Here is a 15,147-nt window from a genome sequence, read left to right as displayed (position 1 = left end):
GAAAGCTGAATTTTCAGCATCATTACTCCAGTCTTCAGTGTCACATGATCCTTCAGAAATCATTCTAATATACTGATTTACTGCTCAACAAACATTTTTCAAATATTTTTGTAGAAAACCTGGATACATTTTATTTTTCAGGATTCACAGATGAATAGAAAGCTAAAATTGTCCTGAATGTGGTTGAATAAACTTGATATTCACATTTTATAATACTTGTAAGTAAATGAAAAGAATAATAAAAAAAATATATAATTAATTTTAATTTTAATTATAATTTTAATGTTTTGTGTGTTTTGTCATTTTTAATAGTTATATATATATATATATATATATATACACACAGGTGTATCTCAGAAAATTAGAATATGGTGAAAGTTAATTTTTTCTTGTAACTTATTTCAAAAAGTGATATTTTAGATTCATTACATGTAAAGTAAAACACTTCAAATGTTTTTTGTTTTAATTTTGATGATTAGAGCTTATAGCTCATGAAAGTCAAAAATCAGTATCTCAAAATATTAGAATATTTGCATTTGAGTTTCAATTAATGACCATCCATACAGTATAAATTCAGGGTATCTCTTGTTTCTTTGAAACCACAATAATGGAGAACACTGCTGAATTGGCAGTGGTCCAGAAGACGATCATTGACTCCCTCCACAAAGAGGGTAAGTCACAGAGGGTCATTACTGAAAGCTGTGGCTGTTCACAGAGTGCTGTATCAAAGCATATTAAATGCAATGTTGACTGGAAGCAAGAAATTGGGTAGGAAAAGGTGCACAAGTACCTATATTTATATCTGTCTATATCTTTCTATCCATATATATGTATTTATGTATATTGTTTTATATTTTTTATTTCAGATTTAGTTTGAGTTATTTTAGTTCATGAAGTTAAACAATGAAATTAAATTGTGATGTTGCCTTGGAAACTAGCTAAAAAAAAAAAAGCATATTATTTTATTTCAGTTGACATTTATTTTATTTCACGCAACGTAAATGTTTTTATGGTTTTAATTTAAGTTTTAGTATTAGTTAACTTATAACCCTGGTAGACAACACATCTGCAAATGGTATAAATTCAGAGCCCTGCACAGATCTTCAGACTTTCTGATGGTTCCTCTTCAAACCCTCTCCTGTGATTCAGACCCACTGCTGACACTCACAGTTTAATGATCTCTTACCTGAGCAATCTGTTACCCACACACCGACCTGCCTGAAGCCCAACCATATGTTCGTATCTCTTTGCTTTTCTGACATTTCACATCACTCAAGAGCTTCTGCACGCTTATTCGTCACCTCAAACGGCCAAAGAGACTTTCAGAGTGAAGTACAGTGTTATTTTAGTTATGTTATATGAAGTCTTTACTGGCACACTTCATTTGAGACACCTCTGGGCTCTTTCACACTAGAGCGTTTGAAGCAGACCAGAGTGTGTTTGATGGCAGAGTTCAGTTCGTTGGATGGTTCATGTAAACTCAAGTGGTTTGCAGTTAGTATGAAACTGATCTGCCCTTATGTGCAGAAGTAAAGCTGTGTTGGTGGCATAGAATTTGCATCTTTACATTCTCCTAATCATATTTATAATATGATGCATTTCTCAAAGCTGCTTGTGTCTGAATAAACTGCCTGCTGGTTGCAGCTTGGATTTGGTGTGAAGTTTGGCATGGGAAGTTTTGGGAGTGAATCCAAAGAGACAAATGCACTGCAAAAAAAAAAAAAAACATATAGATGAATAGATGGACAGATATATGGATGATAGATATAGATAGATGAATAGATATATGGATGGATAGATAGATAATTAGATATATGGATGATGGATGGATAGATATATTGATGGATAGATTAGATAGATAGATAGATAGATAGATAGATAGATAGATAGATAGATAGATAGATAGATAGATAGATAGATAGATAGATAGATAGATAGATAGATAGATAGATAGATAGATAGATAGATAGATAGATAGATAGATAGATATATCTCCAGTTTATACTGGATATATATATTATATTATATATACACTGAACAAAATTATAAACGCAACACTTTTGTTTTTGCTCCCATTTTTCATGAGCTGAACTCAAAGATCTAAGACTTTTTCTATGTACACAAAAGGCCTATTTCGCTCAAATATTGTTCACAAATCTGTCTAAATCTGTGTTAGTGAGCACTTCTCCTTTGCTGAGATAAACCATCCACCTCACAGGTGTGGCATATCAAGATGCTGATTAGACAGCATGATTATTGCACAGGTGTGCCTTAGGCTGGACACAATAAAAGGCCACTCTAAAATGTGCAGTTTTATCACACAGCACAATGTCACAGATGTTGCAAGTTTTGAGGGAGCATGCAATTGAGCATGCAATTGGCATGCTGACTGCAGGAATGTCCACCAGAGCTGTTGCCTGTGAATTGAATGTTCATTTCTCTACCATAAGCCATCTCCAAAGGCGTTTCAGAGAATTTGGCAGTGTATCTAACCGGCCTCACAACCGCAGACCACGTGTAACCACACCAGCCCAGGACCTCCGCATCCAGCACCTTCACCTCCAAGATCGTCTGAGACCAGCCACCCGGACAGCTGCTGCAGCAATCGGTTTGCATAACCAAAGAATTTCTGCACAAACTGTCAGAAACCGTCTCAGGGAAGCTCATCTGCATGCTCGTCGTCCTCATCGGGGTCTCGACCTGACTGCAGTTTGTCATCGTAAGCGACTTGAGTGGGCAAATGCTCACATTCGATGGCAGCGTGTATGGTGTCGTGTGGGTGAGTGGTTTGCTGATGTCAATGTTGTGGATCGAGTGGCCCACGGTGGCGGTGGGGTTATGGTATGGGCAGGTGTATGATATGGACAACGAACACAGGTGCATTTTATTGATTTTTTGAATGCACAGCGATACCGTGATGAGATCCTGAGACCCATTGTTGTGCCATTCATCCACGACCATCACCTCATGTTGCAGCATGATAATGCACGGCCAATATCCAGCAACTTCGCACAGCCATTGAAGAGGAGTGGACCAACATTCCACAGGCTACAAACAACAACCTGATAAACTCTATACGAAGGAGATGTGTTGCACTGCGTGAGGCAAATCGTGGTCACACCAGATACTGACTGCCCCCTCCCCCAATACAGTAAAACTGTACATTTTAGAGTGGTCTTTTATTGTGGCCAGTCTAAGGTACACCAGTGCAATAATCATGCTGTCTAATCAGCATCTTGATATGCCACACCTGTGAGGTGGATGGATTATCTCGGCAAAAGAAAAGTGCTCACTAACACAGATTTAGACAGATTTGTGAACAATATTTGAGAGAAATAGGCCTTTTTGTGTACATAGAAAAAGTCTTAGATCTTTGAGTTCAGCTCATGAAAAATGGGGGCAAAAACAGAAGTGTTGCGTTTATAATTGTGTTCAGTGTACATATATATATCCTCTGAGAACAAGAGTGTTGTTTTAATTTATCTTGTTTTGAGATTGTTTAGATATTGGTTGTAAGAAAAACAAGAGCAAAATCCAGGACTCGGGGCGGTACAAACCCAAAAATATTGTGCAAAATGACCCGCGGCGGAAGAGGGAGGGATGTGGAATCAAAGCGAGTGTGAAAACTAAATTGATTTGCGCTAGTCTCTGTTTTTGGTGGCTGTTGTTGACAAACAGCTCCTGCACTCCATTACACGCTCTGAATAATTAGAGAGCTGTGGTGAAACACCAGCCAAGAATTACAGCAGCGTCTGACGCTCTGGCATTGATAAAAGCACCGTAAGCATCTCTCAGACCACAGGAGTCTCTCCTCATTCTTACAAACCCAAGTCACAACTATTACATAACCATCCCGGTGTGACATTTTCTAACCTGTTTCTCCGAGCGCGTCTTTTGCACATGTATGTGCGTCTGCACATGCATGCTCTTCCCCTCACGCTCACAGTGTAAATATACTGTGTACCTTCATGCTAGAACAAGCAGGCTGATAGCTTTACAGCCCTACAACACACTTTCTCTGTCTGTTGCTGGATTTGCTCGGGCTGCTAAATTATGATATATTTTGTCATTGGTGCTCATGACGATGGAACACGTTTCGGTTATTAATATTGCTGCATAGTGCTGCAGGGTGAAGGAAGATGACTCATGTTGACATGTTTTAACCATTCATCTCTGCCAAACCTCCTCAACTAGAGTAGAAGGCCATTTAAATATTAGCAGGTGGAGCACCCATCATCTGTAATTTTTCAAATAGCAATTATTTAAGACTTCCTCAATTATGTTGATTAGAAATATTAAAATTGACTAAGTAACTCTATACTTAAAGACTTAAGTATAATACATTATAAAAGTAGTTTTAATGCATTAATATTTCCATGTAATGCACCTTATAATGCATTGTATAATCTCATGAATAATTGTTATAATACTTATCTATTCCTTGTTACACCTTTAGAAAATATGATGCATTAAAACATTACAAAGAAAATCCTTCAAATATTAGAATGCATTTTAACTTTGGTTACAATTGTTCAAGAAATTACAACATACATTATGAATAGCTGTATAATGCATTATCCATAAAGGCTTTAAGTAAAGTGTTGCCTTTGCCTCTTTTACCTAGTATTTATGTCTGCTATATGCTATTTTTATGCTTATTAGAATATTTCATTGTCAGCTTAGCAACATCAGACTCTAAACTGTAAAAAATATCCACCTAATTCAACTATAAAACTTCCGTCGGTGCTTATTTTTAGGTCAAATTGTCAGTACAAGTCATTTTTAGATCAATCTTTAAAAAAAATCTTGTCTAGTTGAATCTTGTATAGCTTAAAAAATTAAGTTGAAATTGGTTAAATTATTTTGATGAGTTAAAGAAATGGACTTATTGATTCTAAATGTTTTAGACTTGTTGATCACATCAGTTTCTGCATTGTATATCGGAATCAACTAAAATCAATCTATAGCCACAAAGATCTTAATTTGGATCTTGGTGTAATTTAGAAAGTGCATACAACATATTTTGCAGGTTATTACACCTTTTTTTCCCCCTGTTATGCCAAAATATAGGCCTATTCCATCCTACTGAGCTAATGTGTGGTTTCCGTCTCTTAAACATATATATATATATATATATACATCAAATCCATAGCTGCATCTACTGTATAATTTTAATCTGTTTATTTTAGATATGCTCTGAAAATGTAGAGATGATCTGATGTTAATTCTGTAAACAGGATAATTTCCCTGCTGGGAATCCAGAGAGACTCCTGGACTTGAAATCAACCGTCGACCTGCTGACGAGCATCACCTTCTTCAGGATGAAGGTACGACACTGTGTCCCAAACACACACACACACACGCACACTTACATACAGAGAGAATTATGTAGGCTTTTACGCTGGAATTAAAGCAGTGTGACTCAGCACTGTGACTCACACACATTATAAAAAGCCCTCATGCATCTCATGAAGGAGAATTCTTTCAAATAAAAATATGAATGAAACCATCAGGGGTTTTTGTGACTTTCATGGGCAGTCAAAACATTGTGGTAGTTGTTATTCAGCGTGAAGGACTTGCATTAAACAGTCAAATATATTAAACAAGAATAAAAAAAAGCTGCTAATACAAAACTCTTTTGAAACAAATATTCATCTATGCACAAATAAATGTTAATTTAATTTAATAATTTTATTTAATTTGATTTTGTTACTATTGATTTATTTATTATTATTTAACTATTTTAATTTAATTAATTAATTCATCTATCTCTTAAATTCATTATTATATTATTATATTATTTATTATTATTGTCATGACATTTAAGCACTTTTTTGCCCCAAATGGTTACTCTTTTTCACATTCTCAATCTCACTTTAATATAGTCATGGAAATCATCAGTGTCAGGTTTTTTTTTTTTTTTTTTTTTTTTTTTATAAACTCAATAGAAAAAATCTTATCAAGATGTATAAATGTTTTGCAATTAAAGTAATGTATCAATATTTTTTATAAATTACAGCAATTACATTTTTACAGTATTGCAGTAAAAATAATGTGCCTAATTGTCATGAAAATAATGTCACAAAATACATTGCAATAACCATAAAACTATGCTTGATTTTCTTTATGGATATATAATGTGGGGTGAAATACGACCCTGGCGAGTTCTTGACTAGTTTTGTGTAATTCAGCCTGATGGGGAAATTGTGCTATATTCTGATAGATATCTGCTGTTGATTGTCTCGTGTGTTAATGAGCTGCTAATCACAGCTTTCCTGATAACAGTCCTGTATTGAGAGCGATATATATTCTCTGATTGTTTTCATGTTCCGCTTCATCAGCCTCGAATATAAAACTGCGCTGCTTTACAGTCAGTAATGAAACAGGTTTCAATGATTTCTCATTTGTTTGCATGAAATAAAAAAATCTTTTGGCTCTTGAAATGTGCACTTGAGTCAAATTTATTTGAGCACAATAACAAGAGCCGCTTGTTTGGGGGGTCTCCTGGTAATAAAGCTGTCTTTGACATATAGCTCAGCTCTGTGTGAGAGAATACGGCCTTTTTTGAGAAGTCATAAAGAATGCGCTGATTTCTCTCAGTTGGGGAGCCGGGAAATATATTCAGAGCCAAAGTGCCAGTAAAAGCACACTACTCACAACTGTAGGGTGCAGCATTTATATATTTATATATATTACAGCAATATTCCAGGCGTTTTGTCTTCGTAGACATCCTCTAGATGAGATCACAGCTGCCACTGGCCTCTGCTGTTTGTTCACTGAGCTTGCTTTTAATATATGACCAACTATTGTAATCGCAGGTCAATATGAGTTGTAAAAAGCCTTTATATCCACTACAGAAAATAAACAGTGATAGATTTTTCTCAATTTCTCCTCCCAGGCTATTAACGTTCATTTGCACAGATATGCATGCATTTGCCATTTAGTTTTTTTCAGATTTAGTCCATGCTTAGAAACAGACTTTGACACAAAGTCCACAAACATACTGTACTGTTTAAAAAACAGGAAAATGTGTTTCCTTCACATGTCTGTATCATTAAATCACATTTTATTATTAACCCATAACCTAAACTAAACTCTGCACTCGCACTGCATTATGAATTGCATCCTGACACATTTGAGAATGCAGTGACGTTACGTAAATCAAGCTTGCGTCGCTAGAAGCGTTTGTGTACTTGTGTTTAATGTGTTTTGGGACTTTGATGTAAACAGATGTTTTATGCAAAAGTGTATGTGGGTCAGTGATGATGCTGGTTTTCATTTTGCACTGGATCAATGAATTTATTAAAAACCACATTAAAAATGCAATTCTGAAAAATGAGGGCTGTAGTAAAGCAATTTGTCTTATTAAAGAAAACATCATTACACATATGTTTATTAAAATATATTTATATAATAATGCATTTTCAATTCTAATATATATTTTGATTATAGTAGTTCATTTATTACATTTTATCAATTAAAATATTATATCTAAATTTACATATATAATGAAATACATAATGTCATATATATATATATATATATACACACACACACAGTACACACACATATATTATGCAAACACAAACTTTTATTTTAGATGTGATTAATCGATTTGACAGCATATATATATATATATATATATATATATATATATATATTTTTTTTTTTTTTTTTTTGTTATTGACCCACATACAGATTTAATTGCTTTTGAATTAAGAGAGTTAAGGAGTGTGTTTAGATGAGTCGTGCCGAGTAGACTGAGGCATGAAGAGATGATGTCACACACACGCACACACACACAGCCACATCAGTTCATTAACCAGGCCTTGCATCCTATAAAAAGCGCTTCGTCATTTTAATGACTGACAGTTAGAGTTGTCTGAGCAGGCAAATCAGTGAAGCGCAGCTTAAGAGGCAGAGGAAGCTCCGCCCACCGAGAGAGCACCGCCAGGCAAAGAATAAAACCCGCAACCGTCACAGTGCATTATGGGTAATGGAAGAGCGCCCATGCCGGGCGATGTTTATGCCTTTCTTAAGCGCTCGCGTTCAGAAACACCAACACGGCACGCACAGAGGAATGGGACACATTAGCCGTTACATAAGACAAAGAGAAACACACAGTAATGTACAGTCTCAAGTTATTGATTTACATACAGCGAGTGTTTTTAGTGTCGTCTTCTGTACAAGTCCACTATATACTGGAAAAATTGAGGAAAAAAAAGCAAGTTTGGCAATTGTTAAGTGGTTGCTAATTAATTAGTAAGTCTATCTATCTATCTATCTATATATCTATCTGTCCATCCATCCATCTGTCCGTCCGTCCATCCATCCATCTATCTATCCGTCTATCCGTCCGTCCATCCATCCATCCCTCCCTCTATCCGTCCGTCCATCCATCCATCTATCCGTCTGTCCTTCCGTCCATCCATCCATCTATCTGTCCATTCATCCATCCATCCATCCATCCATCCATCTATCTGTCCGTCCGTCCGAATATCTAACTGAATGCAAAGATGAGCAAAATCACAGCTAATGTGGATTCTTTATTCAAAATATTGCAGAAATAGTTTAAATCTTGCTATATTTTTTGTTTATTTATTTATAAAAATTTACATCAACTTTCTGAAACCAAAGTCATTTGAACACATCTGGCATCATAATTACAGCGTTCCTACTAAAAAATACAAACTTCCCAGGAGGACTTGAACTCACCATAATGGTACAAACATCTTAGCAGCTACAGAGCATAGCAACACTCTGGAAACTGTGCAGAAAAGCCACAGAAACTACAAACTACACAGGACTAACTGTGAGTGTGTTTTGTGCTGCAGGTGCAGGAGCTGCAGAATCCTCCCAGAGCCAGTATGGTGGTCAAGGACTGTGTGAAGGCCTGTCTGGACTCCACATACAAATACATCTTTGACAACTGCCATGAGCTCTATAACCAGCTGCTGGACCAGGTAAGACTAACCAGCAGGGTTTAGTAAGACTCTTAAGATCAGTACGACCACAAACCTACTCAAATGTGTCCACAAGCGATGCTATAGAGGGCATGAACACAAACAGACAAGTCTTCTTCTATGATTACTTTTCCCTTTCAGGGCATCTACTGTCATGGTGGATCAACAGTTGTTGGTTAAAGTTGGTTAAAGTGTTCAAGCCTCAACACTAAGGATGTTTTCTACTGACTTGTTCAGATTTTTACTTGCCCTTGCAAAATTGTCAATGGCCCTGTCACCACAAAAAAAAAATTATGTAAAAAATATATATATATTTATTCAAATAAACAATATAAAAATACATATTAAATATGAAATAAATAAAATGTATTAATTAGTATATAAATGTAATCAACAGAATCAACAGTTGTTCGTTAAAGTTAGTTTTTCAGGTTCAATAAGTGTTCAGGACTCAATTATTTTCTTTTAGCCTGGTTAGGCTGGTGATTCAAAATGTTCTTGCCCTGCCAAAAAAAAATGGCCCACTTTATATGAAGTGGCCTTAACTACTATGCACTTACATTGAAATTAATCATTTGATACATTGCACTTATTGTGCACATGCATGTTTTTACATTGTACTTACATTTTAAAAATAACTGCTTGTAATTACATCTGTAATTAAGTTCTGTAATTACATTTATAATTACACTGTTGACCCATCCCTTATACCTTAACTCATGCTTAAACCTACCCATACAACCAAACCTGTCCCTAACCTTACCCGTATCCCACCTCAATAGCAGCAAAAGTGTTTTGCAATCAAATATGAACACAACAAGTAAATTGTACTTATTTTTTGATGTAAGTACATAGTAGTTAAGGCCACCTAATGTAAAGTGGGACCAAAAAAAACCAATTCATAGAATCAATTAATCAATTAGTCAATCAATCAATTAATCAATCAAGTTATTTTTGACCTGTGTAAGCTAGTACTCTTCTTTTCTTTTGTTGTTTAATTAACATTATTAAAGACAGTCAGCAGCAGGTATATTAGGCTGCTGTCACTTTAAGACCTCATGCATGGATCCAACATTATTATAAACATCAGCTTTCTTTTCCAACTGTTTATGTTCACTTAAAACTTTATCTACTGTGTTTATGAGGATACTCACATTTTGACATAATGTTGGCTGCATTTGTCAATTCAAAAGCAAGAATGAGAACTCCGTTCAGTATTTGCTCGCTTGAGACGCAGCTTTCTGTGTGCCAAAAAGATTTCTCTTGTGCATCTTCTTATTACCTGGCAAGACTTAAAAACACGTGCAAGTAATAAACTTGTAGTGGTCCGGTGATAAATGTGTTTTCATGCATAGTTCTGACCTAAATAATAGCATGTGTGGCTTAAAAGCATAGATGCTTGAAGGAAACCCATTTGGCCTTGAGTGCTGAGATTGGTTAAATATGTACTGTATGGCAGTTTCTAAGCAGTGATATTGTGGAGTGTTTTGTGCAGAATGAGAGAAGGGTGTTTCCTCGCTGAGCGAGAGCGTCTCTCTTCTCACGCCGGTTGTAAAGTACATGCAGTGTTATGACACTGTTTATTTCTGCTGCTGTTGCTGTGTGTGTATGTGTGTGTGATGTCGCTTCGATCTGATCCCTCCAGTCAGACACGACAGCAGAATCTCTCACGGTTCATTCGCACGACACACACACACACACACACTCTCACGCGTTCACACACAACATGATCTGATGCGCTGACCCCAGAATCCTCCGTCACAGTGTCATGCTCACTGAAAGTGTCAGAAAACTGTGCTGTTTTCACTCCCTCAAACTCCTTTCAGTTTCTTGTGTCAGTATTTCATTGATTTTTAAGGTTTACAGAGGAGAAGTTCACAAAAATGAAACGTCACCCTCATGTTGTTCTAAACGTGTCTGTCTGGTTTCTTCTGTGAAACGCAAAAGGAGATTTTTAGCAGAATGTTCCTGCTGCTCTTTTCTGGATCTTGATGAGGGCTTGTCAATCTCCAACAGAACACAGAAAATCTGAAAAGTTCATCAGTATGATTCGTCTCATGCAGTATAAGTTTTCTCTTGTATTAATCAGAATTTTTTTATATAGTTTTTTGATAGTTCTCTGACTTTTGTAATTGACTTTGTTCTCAGCATGCTGCTGACATGGTGTTAAAATAATAATAATAATAATAATAATAATAATATATTTAAAAGTACAAGTAAGTTTTAAGAGCATTTAAGCACATTTTCTCTACCATAATGCATCCAGATATTTTATTCAAGTGCTCTGTGACCTGATGAAAAAGACAACACTGCATTATTTCAGTAATATTTATTATATACTATTTTAGTATTTGTTATTATTTATAAATATAGATTTTATTTGTATATTTTTAGATTTTTTTTTTTCAGGTTTAAGTAATTTTGTTATGTATTTTCATGTTTTAATGTAAGTTTTAGTACTTTTATGTGCATTTGTCATTTTTATTAATTTTATTTTTTAATGTTCCATTTAGATTTAATACATTTTTATTTATTATTTTTATTATTATTTATTTTATTCATTATTATATATCTCTTATATTTATTAATTTAGCTTTATTTTATATATTTTCTGTTTTCATTTTAACATTAGTTTGTTTTAGTAATTTTGATATATGTTTTTGACATTTTTAATAGTTTTCAATAAAAAAAATAATAATTCAGCTTTAATTTATTTTTATTTCAGATTTTTTATTTTTAGTACTTCAACAAATGAATCTTATTCCAGTTAGTTGCCAACATTCAAATTTTCATTAAAGTTTTTAGAATAGTTTCTCATCTATAATGTATACTTGTTTTATTCCAGCTTTTTCTCAGGTTTGCTTGTAGCAATAACACTGATCTTGTCCTGTAGAAATCCTCATGTTTCTGTGTTTATTTGTTGTCAGCATCACTTCAGTCTGTAAGACAGACGCTCATCCACAGAAAGGGAACTTTCATCAGCTCTAAATAACAGCACGGATTCCCCGAACACAACGCATCTAAAATTACCAGCCAGGGCTTCACTCTCGCTGGTGGAGAGGTTTATTTTTAGTGGCTTTTGGAGCAGAACTGACCCATCTTCTGCTTTAAATGAGGCAAAGGCCCCATGGAGAGGAAAATAGGGTTTTATTTGGTGCACATTTAATGTTCCTCCTCTGGATGTTTTATATATAAAACATAGCAGCATCACTCAGAGGTGGGTTGGTATGTTATATAATCATGTCTAAAAGCTCTTAAGACACGTCCGCGGGAAACAACCAAATCCTGTTAGTGTGATGTGAGTGAAGGAGATTTGTGGAAACAGGAGGACCGGAAAAGAACAAAGACGCACGGTTGGTGGAAATAAGATGAGACGGAGTGAGTCAGAACAACTGGTAGAAAATTCACAGATAAAGAGATTAAAAAACGCACAGAAAATACTTGAGTGAATTTCACAAAACCAGTCAAGAACATGTACGGGTCATATTTCACTTTTTTTAAAAACAATGTATAAATCTTGCACACTACTCAAACTTTCATCATCGCAATAATTTATTTGCAAAACGTATTTTTATTTTTTATTTTTTTTGCATGTGTTGTAAGCAACATATGTTTCAGCTGAGCCAAATGTTGCAAATAAAATTTAGTTTTAGTGTGTGGCATTAATAATTTTTTCAAGTTTGTTTTGAATTTTTAATCAGACGCTCCTACATATGATTCAGTCAATATATTTTCTATTTGACCTACTATACAAAGAAAAAAAAATTAAATTAAATTTTGCATAAAAAGTATGAAATCCAATTAATAATTATAATAACATAGAATAATTTATAATGAAATAATATTAAATAATGTACAACATTTTAATAATTATATCTCTGTATCAGAACATCGTATAGACATGGGACTTGGTTATTTTGAGTCATGCTAGCAAACAGGATTTCCAACATGCTACACATAAACATGACCAAAACAAGGCTAACAACATGTTAAATCATGCCTCCATTGCATCTGTTGTACCACTTTAATTCTGATTTATATTTTAAAAATATACTGCATTACAGTCATTTGAACCACTGTTAAGAAAAATTGGAAATTAAAATCTGGATGCATTACAGTAATGAGGATGTGCTTAATTGTCATGTCAATAATGTCACAATATTTAATGTGACTAAAATAGGCATTTTAATGCAAAAAAAAAGTTTTCTATTGGTTTTAGTGTTGGGATGAAATATGACCAAAAGATTCACCTGTTTTTGCTAAACCACTTCACAGATAAATCACTTTACATTTGCACTTATGTTCTATAAATAAATAAATTGCACATATTGCAGAAGTAGCAATTATCAGAGCAGATAGCTGTGATTTAGTTAAATTCACACCTAAAAGAACATCACCACAAACCTGCAATAATGCATAGCCCTCAAAGCACCTTTTAATTAGAGTTAAGAGTTAATTACAATGATATGCAGAGGACCGGCATGTGTTTTAGACGATTATAGAGAGATATTTAACACCTACCTACCATGAGCTTTGGGAACGACCTCATTTATCAGAAACACCAACCCACAAATTCATACATTTAAATAAATAACGTGTTGTTTCTAATGCTAAATTATCATGCAGATGATGTTAAATGTAAATGTTTCTGATCACCTCATGTGTCTCCTTTTGGGTTTCAGATTTTTGTAAGGATAGTAAAACGCTGTTTCATGTTGACGTTTAGTCTCTTGAGCAATAAATGATCAACCTAAAATAAGGCTTGAGGTGAGATCTGCGAGGATGAAATGACTTCAGACCCGCTGCAGGGCCTCATTTCACCACAGACAATCACCAAACACACTGATTCTGTTGAGGGCAGAAAATAACCACAGAGAGCGTTTGGAGCGGTCCATCTTCATCCAGGGGGAGGATGAGGACGGAAGAGTCCATTATGACTCTGTCAGGAGGATCAGGACACAGAACATGTATGCCATCACACTGATTTGTGTCGAGGTGGATTCAATTTAGTATAAAAGCATCTTCCAATCCAAATGTATGGATATAAATGTTATTTAATGGATTAGTTGCTATCCACCTTCAAACACCGTTTGTAACTGGATGAATTAGAAAGGGGTTACTGTATATCATAATGTTTTTTCGATTCGATTTACGTGATTTCTCAGCTATTCCAACTATAATCATCATTAATTTGCTCCAAAACAGCTTTCTTTTTGCAGTTAATGTTACGTCAGCCGATGAGTGCCAAACTCGTACTTCCATCCCAGTTTTCATGATCCAGGAAAATCATGTTTCTACCTACATAATTGAACGTTAATGATTTCAAAGGCAAACATCTTTCTTTGGAAGAACATGCATTGATTAAACATGCACATGGAAAGGAAAAAGAACAGTTAAAAATGTGATATAAACCTTTTCTCATTTCATCTGTTGTAATTGCAGTCCGTGTGTCTTTTTTTTCAAGGTGACAGAACTAATTTATTGATACAGTTGAGAAAATGATCCATATCTAATTTTTAATTCAAACTATACAACCTACAGACAGACATGCATGCTAAATAAGGATAAAATCTTTATCTTTTCAAAATCCTCTACGTCTGCCATGGAATTGGATCCTTTGTTTTACAACAGTTAGTTACACTCTTACACCAACTGACACACACACAGTCATACACACACATAAACACACACACTCATGTGCCCCGAGGAAAATCCATCCCTCATTTAATCTCACGTTTGGGTGGAGTGACTCAGCTGCATGAGAAATAGTCTTTGTGTTGAGTGTGTGTGTGTGCGTGTACCATAGTGATGACCTTACTCGTGTCTCAGTGTGATGACAGGCAGATGTGGGCGCTCTTTCTTGTCATTGTTGCTGTGAACTTGCATAAGAGATGTGACACACACACACACACACACTCACAGTCAATATAGTTAATAAAGCCAGTTCAATGTAAAGTGTAAATGATCCAAACAGACATTCAGAAAGGATTGAATTGAATAACTAGACGCTTATATTTTCTGAAGACCTTGTGATTTGTGTTAACTTGTGCAATACCTGCTGTGTTAATTCTAGGGTAATGTGTGTGGTTATTAGGCTGTTTCTGTTTCTGGGCATTACTATGTGGTTACTTGTGGTTGCCTGTGTTTTAGCACTATAAATGTTACTCCTTGTCTTTTATTTGTA

The 15,147-nt window shown here is 35.0% G+C and overlaps 1 protein-coding gene across 1 annotated transcript in view; it reads left to right on the top strand.

Annotated features, from left to right (window-relative positions):
* LOC306888170 (protein unc-13 homolog C-like) overlaps positions 1-15,147 on the top strand; it is a gene marked incomplete at its 5' end in the record, with an annotated part of 162,650 nt that overhangs the window by 63,375 nt on the left and 84,128 nt on the right. The window contains 2 exons of the mRNA XM_079446334.1: positions 5,238-5,327; positions 8,835-8,963. Of these exons, the coding sequence (XP_079302460.1) occupies positions 5,238-5,327; positions 8,835-8,963 (219 nt within the window). The remainder of the gene's footprint in view (positions 1-5,237; positions 5,328-8,834; positions 8,964-15,147) is intronic.

Source organism: Barbus barbus, assembly GCF_936440315.1.
Source record: "Barbus barbus genome assembly, chromosome: 22".
Classification (NCBI taxonomy): domain Eukaryota; kingdom Metazoa; phylum Chordata; class Actinopteri; order Cypriniformes; family Cyprinidae; genus Barbus; species Barbus barbus.
Note: the sequence above shows the minus strand (reverse complement) of the source record. Positions and strands in the feature narration are given on the sequence as shown.